The sequence below is a fragment of the Macaca thibetana genome, chromosome 12, assembly GCF_024542745.1.
Source record: "Macaca thibetana thibetana isolate TM-01 chromosome 12, ASM2454274v1, whole genome shotgun sequence".
NCBI classification, from domain to species: domain Eukaryota; kingdom Metazoa; phylum Chordata; class Mammalia; order Primates; family Cercopithecidae; genus Macaca; species Macaca thibetana.
In genome coordinates this window covers 40109643-40126388 of record NC_065589.1, presented here as the reverse complement: position 1 = coordinate 40126388, position 16746 = coordinate 40109643, and the positions used below count along the sequence as shown (strand labels likewise).

General features: G+C 41.6%; 2 protein-coding genes across 5 annotated transcripts in view; one reads left to right on the top strand and one right to left on the bottom strand.

Moving 5' to 3' along the window:
* SUMO1 (small ubiquitin like modifier 1) overlaps positions 1-16746 on the bottom strand; it is a 1087495-nt gene that overhangs the window by 376215 nt on the left and 694534 nt on the right. The window lies entirely within an intron of this gene.
* Positions 1-16746, top strand: part of BMPR2 (bone morphogenetic protein receptor type 2) — a 207977-nt gene that overhangs the window by 182469 nt on the left and 8762 nt on the right. For all 3 annotated transcript variants that reach the window (XM_050750816.1, XM_050750815.1, XM_050750814.1), the window contains 2 exons: positions 9649-9821; positions 12201-13480. In XM_050750816.1, coding sequence (XP_050606773.1) covers positions 9649-9821; positions 12201-13480 — 1453 coding nt within the window. The remainder of the gene's footprint in view (positions 1-9648; positions 9822-12200; positions 13481-16746) is intronic.

The following is a 16746-nucleotide window of genomic DNA, read 5'->3' as shown; positions in this document are numbered from 1 at the left end:
AATAAAATAACATGAGAAATTTGTAGTATTATGATTATGTAAGCATTCACTACACAAGAAAGGATTGTGCTTGGATTTATAGTAAATAAAAATTCTACATTAGTTACTAAAATCTCCCCTGTGCTTTGGGGAGAATGTTTCAAGTTATCATCCATCACTTGAGCCCAGGGGTTTGAGGCTGCAGTGAGCTATGATCACGCCACTGCCCTCCAGCCTGAGTAAGACCCTGTCTCTTTAAAAAAAATGTCATCAAGTGCCAGCTGCTCAGGGGGCTGAGGCAGGAGAATTGCTTGAACCCAGGAGGTGGAGGTTGCAGCGAGCCGAGATCGTGCCACTGCACTCCAGCCTGGGTGAGAGAGCGAGACCCCATCTCAAAAAAAAAAACAGTCATCATCAAATGATTTCTTTTTGGTTTCTTGTCATCTTTCTTTGTCTTGTTTTTAGGCTGTACTCAGAAGCAGCATTAAAAATCTCACGTCATTCTCTTTCTTGTAAACGATTTTTTTTTAAATGAAGTTCCTCCTTAAGTAATGTGTACTATTATGTGTATAGTGGTAAACATCATGAATCCTTGCATGTTTAAAAATGTTTTTATCTTGCCCTCACACTCGAGTAATAATTTGGCTGGATAATAGTTTCAGTGTCATAATTTTCTTCACAACTTTGAAACTACTACTCCATCATTCTCTAGCCTATATTCTCTATGTGCTCTAGGCCCTACTCTCCAGTCTAATGAGAATTTCAATGCCAGCCTGAATCATTTCATTGCTTTTTGTTCTGTTATATTTTTGTTTTATCCTCTTAATTTTTTTTTCTCTATAAGTTTTTAAGACTTTACCACTAGAATTATGTAATTTCACCTTGATGTTTGTGGGCATGGATCTTTACACACATTTTGCTTGGCACTGGATAGGTTTTCAGTTTGAAAATTCAAAAGTTTCTTAAATTCAGAGGAATTTTCTTTTCCTTTTTTTTTTTTTTTTTTTTTTTTTTTTGAGACAGGGTCTCGCTCTGTCATTCTGGCTGGAATATAGTGGTGTGATCATGGCTCACTGCAGCTTTGAACTCCTCGGCTTAAGCTAGTCTCCTTCTTTAGCCTCCTGAATAGCTGAGACTTCAGGTGCATACCACATTGCCTGGCTTTTAAAATTTTTGGTAGAGACAGGGTCTCGCCTTGTTTCCCAGGCTGGTCTCAAACTCCTGAATTCAAGCAATCCTCCTACCTCAGCTTCTCAAAGTACTGAGATCATAAACATGAGCCATCATGCCTGGCCTGGTATTATTTTTTAAATTATTTCGTACCTTTCAATTCTTCCTTCTGAAATTCCCACTAGACAAATATTGTACCACATGGCATTCTAGGAATCATTTTTTTTTTCCTTGTATTTTCCATTTTTTCTCCCTGTATGTTTTTCTTCCTCCTTTCCCTCTCCCCCTCCCCCTCCCCTCCGCCCCATCTCCCCTTCCGCCTCCCCCTCCCCCCTCTTCCCATCCCCTTCCCTCCCCTCCCCACACACCTGACCTCCCTTACTACATTTTTTAAGATTTACTCAGCTTTATCGGCAAATGACTCATTTAGTTTTCACTATTACCCTTGTATCAGTTATCTATTCATTAAAGTTTTAGCATCCACAATCATATTTATATTTCCAGAAACTCTTGTTTGCCTTTTCCATAGCAGTCTGTTCTTATTTTCAGAATGTAATAAGGGTGATTCATTCTGAAGATGTTATTTTTACACTTTATACAAATTAATTTTCTTGACTATAATAAAAGGACAAAAGGTGAAAAATAAGCAACTAAAATTATTTTACTATATATTTTCACATTTCAATTTTAGATTGTCTTGGTAGGACTAGAATAGTATTTCCATTTTGGATCCTGACTTAAGTGGGTTGACGTCATGTCAGAGAAAGGCTAAAGACACATTATATAGTTCCCATACAGATTTAGAATGAGCACTGTCTTCATTGGTTATCTTAGTAGGTTACTTTCAAGTTTGGCTTCTGTTTCAAGTCAGATTGAAATCTTTAAGTATATGGCAATTAAAGAGCCTATTGTCAAGCACGGATGTCCAAGATTGCTTCCAAAACTATACTCCCTGCTATGGGAACTGGGACAGATCTTTAAGAGGTCCCTGACAGCAAGTGAGAGGCTGAATACTTTACTAGAATTCATCAGAGGTGCCAGCCTCACAATAGAGTATCCCTAAAAGAAAAATCTGTTTGTGAAATTTTATTCTAGTAAAATACAACCTCATCTTCCTTAAATTGTTTTATTTCACCAGCGCAAATGGGATCTATTATTTTGAAATATCTCTTGGCAACCCTATCATTATGAGATATGCATCATATGCATATTTACCTGAAAACTTCTTACTTCCAGTATAGAGTAGGTTGCCAAGTAAGGAATTTATAATACTTGGTTCACTTCCAGGGAATCCATTTAAATCTAATGTGCTACAGTCAATAAACTGCTTCTCTGCAGTGACAATCCAATACTAGAGTTAGGTAGCAAGTGCATAGTTTATAAAAAAAGAGAAATGCAGCTATATCTAAAGAAGCCATTTTTACTTTCACAGTTTCATTGAGATTAAGAAACATTCCTTTGGCCCGGCGCGGCGCGGTGGCTCACGCCTGTAATTCCAGCACTTTGGGAGGCGGAGGCAGGCATATCACGAGGTCAGGAGATGGAGGCCATCCTGGCTAACACGGTGAAACGCCGTCTCTACTAAAAACACAAAAAATTAGCCGGGCTTGGTGCTGCGCGCCTGAAGTCCCAGCTACTCGGAGGCTGAGGCAGGAGAATGGTGTGAACCCGGTAGGCGGAGCTTGCAGTGGCTGCCGAGGCCGAGATCGCGCCACTGCACTCCAGCCTGGGCGACAAAGCGAGACTCCGTCTCAAAAAAAAAAAACATTCCTTTAATACTAAAACTTAGAATCTTTCAAATATTAATGAATTAAAAAACTAGCTTTAATTTTATAAACTACCAGGGACTCAAACATAGTTTAGTCAATAAAGAGGGGAAGAATAGTTTCCTGATAAAAATGAAAGCATAGAAAATAGTCTAAAGGAGGCCGGGCGCGGTGGCTCAAGCCTGTAATCCCAGCACTTTGGGAGGCCGAGACGGGCGGATCACGAGGTCAGGAGATCGAGACCATCCTGGCTGACACGGTGAAACCCCGTCTCTACTTTAAAAATACAAAAAACTAGCCGGGCGAGGTGGCGGCGCCTGTAGTCCCAGCTACTCGGGAGGCTGAGGCAGGAGAATGGCGTGAACCCGGGAGGCGGAGCTTGCAGTGAGCTGAGATCCGGCCACTGCACTCCAGCCTGGGCGGCAGAGCGAGACTCCGTCTCAAAAAAAAAAAAAAAAGAAAATAGTCTAAAGGAAATACATGAAAATGTTAAACCATAGTTACTCTGAATATTGGGTTAAGAAATGACTTTTTCTTCCTACATGTTTCAGAATTTACACCAAAAATGAACTGCTTTAACAATCACACACACACAGTTTTGGAGTTTTTGTTTTTCTTTTTGTTTTTTGAGACAGAGTCTCGCTCTGTCACCCAGGATGGAGTACAGTGGCGCAATCTCGGCTCACTGTGGCCTCCGCCTCCTGGGTTCAAGGGGTTCTTCCACCTCTGCCTCCCTAGTAGCTGGGACTACAGGCACATGCCACCATGCCTGACTAATTTTTGTATTTTTAGTAGAGATGGGGTTTCACCATATTGGCCAGGCTGGTCTCAAACTCCTGACCCGGTGATCCACCTGCCTCAGCCTCCCAAAGTGCTGGGATTACAGGCATGAGCCACCGTGTCCGGCCAGTTTTTTGTTTTGTTTTGTAGAGACAGGGTCTTACTATGTTGCCAAGACTAGTCTTAAACTCCTGGCCCAAAGCAGTCCTCCCATCTCGGCCTCCCAGAGTGCCGGGATTATAGTCATGAGTCAACATGCCTTGCCCCAACACAGTTTAATTTTGTTTTATGTTAAAATATTTTAAATTGGTAAAATAAAAAATTATAGGCCACGTTTATTTTAAAGTGGCTTTTTTTCTCCTACATAAAATGTTCAGGTATAATTTGTTTAACTGTACTACCATTCTTCATCTTTTCCATTCTTTTCCAGTTTTTTGTCACCCATACTATAGTACAGGGAGACAATAATAGGTCACTGTAGCCTCAAACTCCTGAAGTGCTGGGATTATAGGTGTGAGCCCAGCCTCTTTTCCAAATGTTTATACTCCATTTCTTAGTCTGTCTTGAATTCTTTTATCTCCCTTGTTAAAATCACTTGCCTGGCTTTTCTTTATTCTTTATTCCTTAGTGTTAGTTTTGTATGACCTCTTGTAATCAATGGTTTTATCTTAATATATTTTCACATAAAAGGTGGCAACTTAGCCAAGCACAGTGCCTTCTTAGCCAGGCACGGTGGCTCACCCCTGTAATCCCAGCACTTTGGGAGGCTGGGGCATGTGGATTACTTGAGGTCAGGAGTTCGAGACCAGCCTGGCCAACATGGTGAAACCCCATCTCTACTAAAAATACAAAAATGAGCCGGGTGTGGTTGTGCATGCCTGTAATCCCAGCTACTTGGGAGGCTGAGGCAGAAGAATCGCTTGAACCCAGGAGGCAGAGGTTGCAGTGAGCAGAGATCACGCCACTGTACTGCAGCCTGGGCAACAGAGCAAGACTCCATCTCAAAAAAAAAAAAAAAAGGCGAGGCTCGACATCTCGTGCCTGTAATCCTAGCACTATGGGAGGCCGTGGCAGGTGGATTGCTTGAGATCAGGAGTTTGAGACCAGCCTGGCCAACATGGTGAAACCCCATCTCTACTAAAAATACAAAAAATTAGTTGGACGTGGTGGCAGGTGCCTGTAATCTCAGCTATTCAGGAGGCTGAGGCAGGAGAATCACTTGAACCTGGGAGGTGGAGCTTGCAGTGAGCCAATATTGCACCACTGCACTCCAGCCTGAGCAACAGAGTTAAGATAATGTCTTAAAAAAAAGAAAAAGAAAGGGGGCAACTCTTCCTCAGTTCATGTTTGCCCTCTAGTCTTTCCTTTTGAAGAAATATATAGAAATATATACATTTCAGAAGAAACGACCCGTTCTTTTCACATATTTTTAGTTTTTCCATTTTCTCTTTTGGACAAAATCTACAGACTTCTGTGATGTAGAATTCAACATTTTAAATCCTTTTTGTCTGACACAACCCACATTAAGGAATACAACTTCAGCCAGGTACAATAGTGCACACTTGTAGTCCAAGCTACACAGGAGGCTGAGTGAGGAGGATCGCTTGAGCCTAGGAACGTGAAGCTGTAGTAAACTGTGATCCCACCTGTGAATAACCACTGCACTCCAGCCTGGGCAACATAGTGAGACCCCATCTCAAAAAAAGCACAAAGTTTACATCATTACGTAGTATAATACTTAACCTTACTACCTACTCTATATCCTAGTGTTTTCTGTTCTAGTCTAGAGCATTTCAGTTTTGGTTAGAGTTGTTTGTTTTAAACCACTGAGCTGGTTTTATGACCCACCAACGAGATCCAGCTTGCATTTTCCTTCCTTTGGGTAGGAAAGATTGAAAAAGTTCCTTGTTTATCTTTTCTATTCTTTTTTTTTCCCCCTACTTGTCTTTCCTCATCAGTGTTAATAATGTCACTCCCTTTAACTCATTTACACAAGCATTAAGGTATCATTATTTACTTATTCCTAGAGTTAGAGTCCCCTTCCAAAGGATGCATCAGATTTTGCCTAAGTATTTGTTTTCCATTCTGATTTATTCTCAATTTTTTTTACATTTAAAGAGCTATAATTGATAAACTGCACATATTAAAGTGTACATTTAGGTATGTTTTGATATATGTATACACCCATAAAACCACACAGTCATGATTATGAACATGTCAGTTGCCCCCTGAAGATTTCTCGTGCCGTTTTGTAATCTCTCCTCAACTTTCTCTATCCCCCATGAGTCCCCAGGCAACCACTGATCCACTTTCTGTCACTAGAGATTAGTTTACATGTTCTAGAATTTTATATAAATGGAATCATATAAATGTACTGTTTTCTCACTTTCAGTATAATTATTTTCAGATTTATTCATGTTCTTATGTGTATCCATAGTTTATTAATTGCTGAGTAGTATTTCATTGTATGCATATGATACAGTTTGTTTGTCTATCCACTCGTGATGGATATTTGGTTTTTTTCCAGTTTCAACTGTTACAAATAAAGCTGCTATGAATATTCATGTACAAGTCTTTGTATAAACATATGGTTTTATTTGCTTAGGTAAATACCTAAGAGTAGAATGGTTGAATCGTGTGGTAGGTATATGTTTAACTTTTTAAGAAACTGCCGGTTTTTATGGCCGGGCGCAGTGGCTCACACTGGTAATCCCAGCACTTTGGGAGGCCGAGTCGGGTGGATCACCTGAGGTCAGGAGTTCAAGACCAGCCTTCCCAACATGGTGAAACCCCGTCTCTACTAAAAATACAAAAATTAGCTGGGTGTGGTGGTGCATACCTGTAATCCCAGTTACTCGGGAGGCTGAGGCTTGAGAATCGTTTGAACCCAGGAGGGCAGGGGCTGCCGTGAGCTGAGATCGCACCACTGCACTCCAGCCTGGGTGACAGAGCGAGACTGTCTCAAAAAAAATAGAAAAGAAAAGAAAAAAGAAACTGCTAGTTTTCTAAAGCGGTTGTACCATTTTACATTCTGGCCAGCAGTGCATGAGAGTTCTGGTTTCTCTGCATCTTTGCCAACACTTGGTATTGCCAGTCTTTTTAATTTTAGACATTCTTTTTTGGGGGTGGTGGTGGGAGTACAGGATCTCATTGTATCACCCAAGCTGGAGTACAGTGCTGCCATCATAGCTCGCTACAGCCTTGACCTCCCAGACTGAAGTGATCCTCCCACCTCAGCCTCCTAACTGGAACCACAGGTGTGCACAACCACATCCAGTTAATTTTTTAAAATTTTTGGCCTGGCGCGGTGGCTCACGCCTGTAATCCCAGCACTTTGGGAGGTCGAGGCGGGTGGATCATGAGGTCAGGAGATCAAGACCATCCTGGCTGACATGGTGAAACCCCATCTCTACTAAAAATACAAAAGCAAAATTAGCCAGGCATGGTGGCGGGTGCCTGTAGTCCCAGCTACTCGGGAGGCTAAAGCAGGAGAATAGCATGAACCTGGGAGGTGGAGCTTGCAGTGAGCCGAGGTCACGCCATTGCACTCCAGCCTGGGCGACAGAGCGAGACTCCATCTCAAAAAAAAAAAAAAAAAAATTGTGGAAATGGAATCTTACTATGTTGCCCAGGCTTGTCTTGAACTCGTGGCCTCAAATGGTCCTCCCACCACAGCCTCCCAAAATCCTGGGATTACAGGCATGAGCCACCATGCCCAGCCTAGATTTATAATTATTATTTTATGCTTTTCTCTCTTAAATAAGAAAAAAGGAAGAGTCTGGATGTGATAGGTCTCGCTTGTAATCCCAGCACTTTGGGAGACCAAGGCAGAAGGATCATTTTGGCACAATGGTGCCTTAGCCAGGCACAGTGATACTTGCCTCTAGTCCCAGCTACTCAGGAGGCTGATGGAGGAGGATTGCTTAGGTCCAGGAGTTCAAGGCTGCAGTGACCTGTGATCATGCCACAGCACTCCAGCCTGGGCAACAGAATGAGACCCCTTTTTTTTTGTTTTTGTTTTTAAAAAGGAGTTAGAAACCAAAAATATAATAATAGTGGCTTTTATAGTTACCTAAGTAGGCTTTTGGGTTCCACTTATTGTCTAATGTCCTTTGAGGACTCCCTTTAACATTTCTTGTAGGGCATATCAGCTTTTTTTTTTTTTTTTTTTTTTTTGAGACAGAGCCTTGCTCTGTGACCCAGGCTGGAGTGCAGTAGCATGATCTCAGTTCACTCCAACCTCCGCCTCCTGGATTCAAGCGATTTTCCTGTCTCAGCATCCCAAGTAGCAGATATAGATATATACAAGTCTTTGTATAAACATATGGTTTCATTTACTTAGGTGAATACCTAAGAGTAGAATGGTTGAATCATGTGGATATTTAAAAACAAACCTAGCCTATTTTTTAAAAGGGAGTTAAAACTAGCTTTCCCCTGGCCAGGCGCGGTGGCTCACACCTGTAATCACAGCACTTTGGGAGGCCAAGGCAGGTGGATCACGAGGTCAGGAGTTCAAGACCAGCCTGGCTAACACAGTGAAACCCCGTCTCTACTAAAAGATAAAAAAAAAAACAAAAAAACAAAAAACAAACAAAAAACAACCAGGTGTGGTGGCAGGCACCTGTAATCTCAGCTACTAAGGAGGCTGAGGGAGGAGAATCGCTTGAACCCGGGAGGCGGAAGTTGCAGTGAGCAGAGATCGTGCCACTGTACTCCAGCCTAGGCGACATTGCAAGACACCATCTCAAAAAAAAAAAAAAAAAGACTAGCTTTCCCCAAAAGGGAGACTATTGTAGGGAGACTATTGTTCATTGCTAATGAATAGGAATACTACAGAATGGGATTGTTTTTTGATACTACTGTTTTGGAACTAGTTTAAAGAAGAGATGTCTATAAGTTTTAAGGTTGGAATGAGGCACTCTTTTTTTTCTTCTTTTAAGGCAGAGTCTCACTCTGTCACTCAGACAGGCGTGCAGTGGCACGATCTTGGCTCATTGCAACCTCTGCCTCCCAGGTTCAAGCAATTCTCCTGCCTCAGCCTCCCAAGTAGCTGGGAGTACAGACGCAAACCACCATGCTGGCTTTTTTTTTTTTTTTTTTTTTTTTTTTTTTTTGAGACAGAGTCTCACCCTGTCACGCAGGCTGGAGTGCAGTGACTTGATCTCGGCCCACTCCCTCCATGTTTCAAGCGATTCTTCTGCCTCAGCCTCCCGATAGCTGGGACTACAGGCGCGTGCCACCATACCCAGTTAAGTTTTGTACTTTTAGTAGAGACGAGGTTTCACTATATTGGCCAGGCTGATCTCAAACTCCTGACCTCGTGATCCACCCGACTTGGCCTCCCAAAATGCTGGGATTACAGGTGTGAACCACCACACCTGGCCAATTTTTTTATATTTTTAGTAGAGATGGGGTTTCACCATATTGGCCAAACTGGTCTCGAACTCCTAACCTCAGGTAATCTTCCTGCCTCAGCCACCAAAGTGCTGGGATTATAGGCATAAGCCACTGCGCCCAACCAAGCACTCTTAACTGGGGGTAAAGGAGAAAAGCTCACCTAGAGATAGAAGATAGCCAAATGCCCCCAAATTCCATCAAACTCAAAACTTATTTTTGAAGCAGAGTTAGTGACTGTTGATTGACATAATATAACTGTGAATTAACAACAATGACCTAAACCTGTGGCCTTGAAGAAACATCTGCGACTTATTGTTGCTTTTACCTTAATGAATAATTCTTCAGGGAGTTGAGGTAAATCCTGCTTGTTTACTTGTTCATCACCTTTTGAGAATGTTCCTTTATAAATCCTTGAAGCCTAAAATACGTTATTTTAGCTATGTAAAATATACTGGTTAAGGTAATTGATTTTTCTTTTACCTCATGTTGTGAACTGAAAAGTTCAGTATATATTTTTTTTAAAGATACACGGTTTGACATGTACTTTGTCTTACAGGCAGTGAGGTCACTCAAGGAGACAATCGAAGACTGTTGGGACCAGGATGCAGAGGCTCGGCTTACTGCACAGTGTGCTGAGGAAAGGATGGCTGAACTTATGATGATTTGGGAAAGAAACAAATCTGTGAGCCCAACAGTCAATCCAATGACTACTGCTATGCAGAATGAACGGTAAGACCCTAAGGGGTGTGGCACCTGTCAATCAGTATTAGAAACTGAGACCCAATAAATAACAGAAAATAACTACCTTTAAACCAGCCTAATGGTTCAATGATTATCTCATACAGTCTAAAGTTATCATTTTTCTTTCAATATTCCTATTCTTCTATTGAACATTTTTGTTTGGTACGAGTGCGAGATGAAATCTGCATTTTTTTATATGTAAAGGTATAGTGAAAGAAGTTAGTCTTTCTCTATTTATGGTCCAACTTTCCTGCAATAATAAAGGTAAAATGTTTCCATAACTCCAAAAGTTCATAAGCACTTCTATGTAAATTGTCTCATTTATCCTTTGTTGTTACTATTCCTTCTTCCTCTGCTTTTTTTTTAAGTAAATGGAACTATGAACTTGCCTATCTAACCACTGTTTCACTGACACTAAGGTTTCTAGACTTCCTATCTAATGCTCTTTCTTATAGAGTATACTACTACTACTTTTACATGAAAGCAATTCAAAGGTCTTTCTAGTCCATCATTAATACTACTTTACAAGACTTTTTCTTTGCTAGAACTATGATTTTTGGTTCTAAATAAAAAGGCTTTTTAAAAATTCCTACAATTTGGAACTTTCTACGTCTGTATTTCTTTGTTCCATATTTGGGGTAAAAAAGCCTTTGTATGACTCTGTCATTTTGTCTAATACATGTTTAAAACTTTCAGAAAGGCATCCAGGAAAGGGTTATTGGAGAAGATTGAAATAAAAATAAACTCGATTCTTGAAACTTTTTTTTTTTTCCTGTGTGGTTTTTTGGGGTTTTTGTTTGTTTGTTTTGTTGTTGTTGTTTGTTTGTTTGTTTTTTGGAAACTGAGTCTTACTCTGTCCCCCAGGCTGGAGTGCAGTGGCATGATCCTGGCTCACTGCAACCTCTGCCTCCTGGGTTCAAGCGATTCTCCTGCCTCAGCCTCCCGAGTAGCTGAGATTACAGGCATGAGCCACCATCCCCAGCTAATTTTGTATATTTATTAGAGACAGGGTTTCACCACGTTAGCCAGGCTGGTCTCAAACTCCCGACCTCTGGTGATCCACCTGCCTTGGCCTCCCAAAGTACTGGAGATTATAGGCGATAGGTGTGAGCCACCGCGCCCAGCCTATTTTCTGTTGTTCTAATTTGTGAAAGCCATTTATATTAGCCATAGGTCAAAAATTTGGTTTGCACTACTTTTATATAGGTTAAATTAGTTTCGGTTATAAACTCTTACACCTTATATATCAGCAAATCAAGAAAGTTAGACACTGGCTATTCTAATTATAAATTTTTTCACTTTACACATACCTGAGGACTGTCTTCTGCTTTCATCTCCCCTCATCTCTGTATTTCCCATGTCCTCTAGTATGATGTTTATACCTCTCTCAAAAGTCAGCTAAAGCTTTTATTTTGAATGCTTTCAAACTTTTCTTGAATGGTAAGAAAAAAAACCCTTGATGGCCCACCTTGATTTGGCCATTTTTTGCCTCCTGTGTCATTCGGCTCAACCTTCTGCATGCATCTTCTCATCTCCAGTCTCTACTAATAATTTCCCCAAAATTATAATTCATCCCATAGTTACTCTAAGTTTTATTTTACTGAATCTTACCCTCCATGTCTTTTCTTGTACTGTATAACAACTTTTTCTTCTTTTCCTCCTGTCATCTCCCTTATAAATAACGGACATTCCCAAGGAATGACAATGACAGCAAAGAACCCATGATAATTGGAGAGCAATTCTGAATCTTTGATCCTTTATTTGAACATCATATTCTGCCTTATACCTTAGGCTCAAGGACTTTTACTGATATGACTCAGACTATCCCAGAAAGATATGTGCCATTACTAGGGTGTGCTTCTTAATGGAGGCCTTTGGAACAACCTAAAAGCTTATATTCTTTTTACCATTTGGCCATTGGAACTTAATTGATAACATAACTTTTGAGTAGGCACCATGCATCTAGAATTATGGAAGTACAGAAAACATATACCATGGTTATTCCTCTCATAAAACATAATATCTAGTTATATGAATATACATTTCATAAATATATATTTAATGATGTTACACAACTATAGGGGAGATTTTTAAATTAACTCTTATAAACCAAAATAATAAACATTTATAAAAATTATATCTGATCCACATACATTTTTCAGTAGGCTTAATTCATGTATAACTAACACTTATCAAGTTATTAATTGACACTTGATTATTTGATTAGACTTTTTAACCTTTAGAAAAATATATGTTTGGAAGAAAATGAAAAACGACTCAGACTTTAAAATCAGAGGTGTCAAACTTGGAGAGACAATTTATCATAAATGTACATTCTCAATGTGATACTTTTTTTCTTTCTTTAAGCAACCTGTCACATAATAGGCGTGTGCCAAAAATTGGTCCTTATCCAGATTATTCTTCCTCCTCATACATTGAAGACTCTATCCATCATACCGACAGCATCGTGAAGAATATTTCCTCTGAGCATTCTATGTCCAGCACACCTTTGACTATAGGGGAAAAAAACCGAAATTCGATTAACTATGAACGACAGCAAGCACAAGCTCGAATACCCAGCCCTGAAACAAGTGTCACCAGCCTCTCCACCAACACAACAACCACAAACACCACAGGCCTCACACCAAGTACTGGCATGACTACTATATCTGAGATGCCATACCCAGATGAAACAAATCTGCATGCCACAAATGTTGCACAGTCAATTGGGCCAACCCCTGTCTGCCTACAGCTGACAGAAGAAGACTTGGAGACCAACAAGCTAGACCCAAAAGAAGTTGATAAGAACCTCAAGGAAAGCTCTGATGAGAATCTCATGGAGCACTCTCTTAAACAGTTCAGTGGGCCAGACCCACTGAGCAGTACTAGTTCTAGCTTGCTTTACCCACTCATAAAACTTGCAGTAGAAGCAACTGGACAGCAGGACTTCACACAGGCTGCAAATGGCCAAGCATGTTTAATTCCTGATGTTCTGCCTACTCAGATCTATCCTCTCCCCAAGCAACAGAACCTTCCCAAGAGACCTACTAGTTTGCCTTTGAACACCAAAAATTCAACAAAGGAGCCCCGGCTAAAATTTGGCAGCAAGCACAAATCAAACTTGAAACAAGTCGAAACTGGAGTTGCCAAGATGAATACAATCAATGCAGCAGAACCTCATGTGGTGACAGTCACCATGAATGGTGTGGCAGGTAGAAACCACAGTGTTAACTCCCATGCTGCCACAACCCAATATGCCAATGGGACAGTACCATCTGGCCAAACAACCAACATAGTGACACATAGGGCCCAAGAAATGTTGCAGAATCAGTTTATCGGTGAGGATACCCGGCTGAATATTAATTCCAGTCCTGATGAGCATGAGCCTTTACTGAGACGAGAACAACAAGTTGGCCATGATGAAGGTGTTCTGGATCGTCTTGTGGACAGGAGGGAACGACCACTAGAAGGTGGCCGAACTAATTCCAATAACAACAACAGCAATCCATGTTCAGAACAAGATGTTCTTACACAGGTTGTTCCAAGCACAGTAGCAGATCCTGGGCCATCAAAGCCCAGAAGAGCACAGAGGCCTAATTCTCTGGATCTTTCAGCCACAAATGTCCTGGATGGCAGCAGTATACAGAGTAAGTGGAGGGATCATATAATCTCTCCTGTGTGTCTTTTGGGGCCATTTAAATAACTATTTAGATCAACTAATAGATATATTTCAACTAGTGATTATTTACCTTTGCCACTTTGTAAATGATCCATTTGAGACCTGGAGCAGTGGCTCACACCTGTAATCCTAGCACTTTGGGAGGCCAAGGGAGGTGGATCACCTGAGGTCAGGAGTTCAAGACCAACCTGGCCAACATGGCAAAACCCCATCTCTACAAAAATACAAAAATTAGCCAGGCTTGGTGGTGTGCACCTGTAATCCCAGCCAAGATCACGACACTTCACTCTAGCCTGGGCAAAAAAGTGAAACTCCATCTCAATAATGAAATAAAATAAAATAAGCCATTTGGGCCAGGCGTGGTGGCTCATGCCTATAATCCTAACACTTTGTGAGGCCGGGGCAGGTGGATCACCTGAGGTCAGGAGTTCGAGACCAGCATGGTGAAACCCCGTCTCTCCTAAAAAATGCAAAAATGGCCAGGCACAGTGGCTCACGCCTGTAACCCAGCACTTTGGGAGGCTGAGGCAGGTGGATCACGAGGTCAGGAGTTCAAGATCAGCCAGGCCAAGATGGTGAAACCCCCGTCTCTACTAAAAATACAAAAAATTAGCCGGGTGTGGTGGTAGACACCTGTAATCCCAGCTACTCAGGAGGCTGAGGCAGAGAATTGCTTGAACCCAGGAGGTGGAGGTTGCAGTGAGCCAAGATTGCACCACTGCACTCCAGCCTGGGTGACAGAGCAAAACTTTGTCTCAAAAAAAAAAAGCAAAAATTAGCTGGGTGTGGTGGTGCACACCTGTAATCCCAGCTACTTGGGAGGCTGAGGCAGGAGAATTGCCTGAACCCAGGAGGCGGAGGTTGCAGTGAGCTGAGATCGCGCCATTGTACTCCAGCCTGGCAGCAAGAGCGAAACTCCATCTCAGAAAAAAAAAAAAAATAAGCCATTTTGTTGGGCCTCAAAGGTAATTAGACTATTATAAAGAAAAAAGTAATATTTTTGTCATTGATAATTAAAAAGTCAGTGTCACAATAGTCAGAATAATTGCCCAATTTAATATGTGCTTTATGTGGCTGTTGCTTTATAATGCAACTCACATACTTGCCATGAAAAGTTGAAATTAAGTAAATACCAGTTCAAGAGCTCCAAGTAATGTTATACCAGTATAACCTTTGAAACATTTTATTGAACATATTAATATTGATTATGTCTGCATTTAGGTTTTATCAAACTAACCTTAATAAATCTTTTTTTTTTTTTTTTTTTTGAGACGAAGTCTCGCTCTGTCGCCCAGGCTGGAGTACAGTGGCCGGATCTCAGCTCACTGCAAGCTCCACCTCCCGGGTTTACGCCATTGTCCTGCCTCAGCCTCCCGAGTAGCTGGGACTACAGGTGCCTGCCACCACACCCGCCTAATTTTTTATGTTTTTAGTAGAGACGGGGTTTCACCATGTCAGCCAGGGTGGTCTTGATCTCCTGACCTCGTGATCCACCTACCTCGGCCTCCCAAAGTGCTGGTATTACAGGCGTGAGCCACCGCGCCTGGCTATACCTTAATGAATCTTAAAGATCCAGAGAAATTTCAGAAAAATTACTATAAAGAAACTGTAGGCTGGGCGCTGTGGCTCACGCCTGTAATCCTAGTGCTGTGGAAGACTGAGGTGGGTGGATCACTTGAGGCCAGGAGTTCAAGACTAGCCTGGGCAACATAGCAAAACCCAATCTCTACAAAAAATTTAAAACTTAGTTTGGTGTGGTGGTGAGCGCCTGTAGTTCTAGCTACTTGGGAGGCTGAGGCAGGAGGATCACTTGAGCCCAGGTGTTCAAGGCTGTAGTGAGCCATAATCACACCACTGTACTTCAGCCTGTACAAGAGACAGAGACTCTGAAAAACAAACAACAACAAAAAAAAAATTGTAAGATTCTTCTTAGTTTCTTAGTATCATCTTTTTCAAGAGTTATGTATTGAGTCTCTCACATACCTATACTTTTTTTTTTTTTTTTTGAGACAAGGTCTTACTGTTGCCTAGGCTGGAGTGCAGTGGCAAGATCATGGCTCACTGAAGCCTCAACCACCCGGGCTCAGGTCATCCTCCCGCCTCAGCCTCCCAAGTAGCTGGGACTCCATACCTATACTATGGTACTATGAGCCCTGTAGCATCTTAAATAACTTAAACTGATGTTTGATTTCTTGCCCTAAAGGGATTGCAACACAAAACAGGGGAGCTCACCAAAATCTGTAAGTTATTGTTATACAAAATGATTTATTTTAATTAATTAATTAATTTTTTTTGAGACAATCTTACTCTGTCATCCAGGCTGGATCATGCAATGGCATAATCTCGGCTCACTGCAACCTCTGTCTCCCAGGTTCAAGCGATTCTCTTGCCTCAGCCTCCTGAGTAGCTGGGATTACAGACATGCGCCACCATGCCCTGCTAATTTTTGTGTTTTAGTAAAGGAAGGGTTTCGCCATGTTGGCCAGGCTGGTCTCGAACGCCTGACCTGAGGTGATCCACCCACCTCAGTCTCCCACAGTGCTGGGATTACAGGCATGAGCCACTGCACTCAGCCGATTTCTTTTTTAGACTAAGGCATTTATGAAAAAAAGTTATGTTTTATTTTTCTCTAGGGCTACAAAATGTGTTTGAAAGAAGGATACAGGTTTCAAAAAACAATCAGTAAAATATAGTCCCTTGCTTGAGCGGCTTATATTATAGACCAGTTGACAGACCCTTATTGCAGGACTCTGAGTCAGTAAGACATCTTGTCAGATAGGCCAGGCGTGGTGGCTCATGCCTGTAATCCCAGCACTTTGGGAGGCTGAGGCGGGCGGATCACCTGAGGTCAGGAGTTCAAGACCAACCTGACCAACATGGAGAAACCCCATCTCTACTAAAAATACAAAATTAGCCAGGCATGATGGTGCATGCCTGTAATCCCAGCTACTTGGGAGGCTGAGGCAGGAGACTCGCTTGAACCCGGGAGGCGGAGGTTGCGGTGATCTGAGATTATGCCATTGCACTCCAGCCTGGCTACAAGAGTGAAACTCTGTCTCAAAAAAAAAAAAAAAAAGAAATCTTGTCAGATATAGGAAGAGGAAATTACTAAAATATTTGTACTCTAATATTTCTGTCATTCTTCCGAAAAATATTGTACGCCAGGTGCCTTTAAAGTTTGATCCAGGCCGGGCATGGTGGCTCACACCTATAACCCGAGCACTTAGGGAGGCT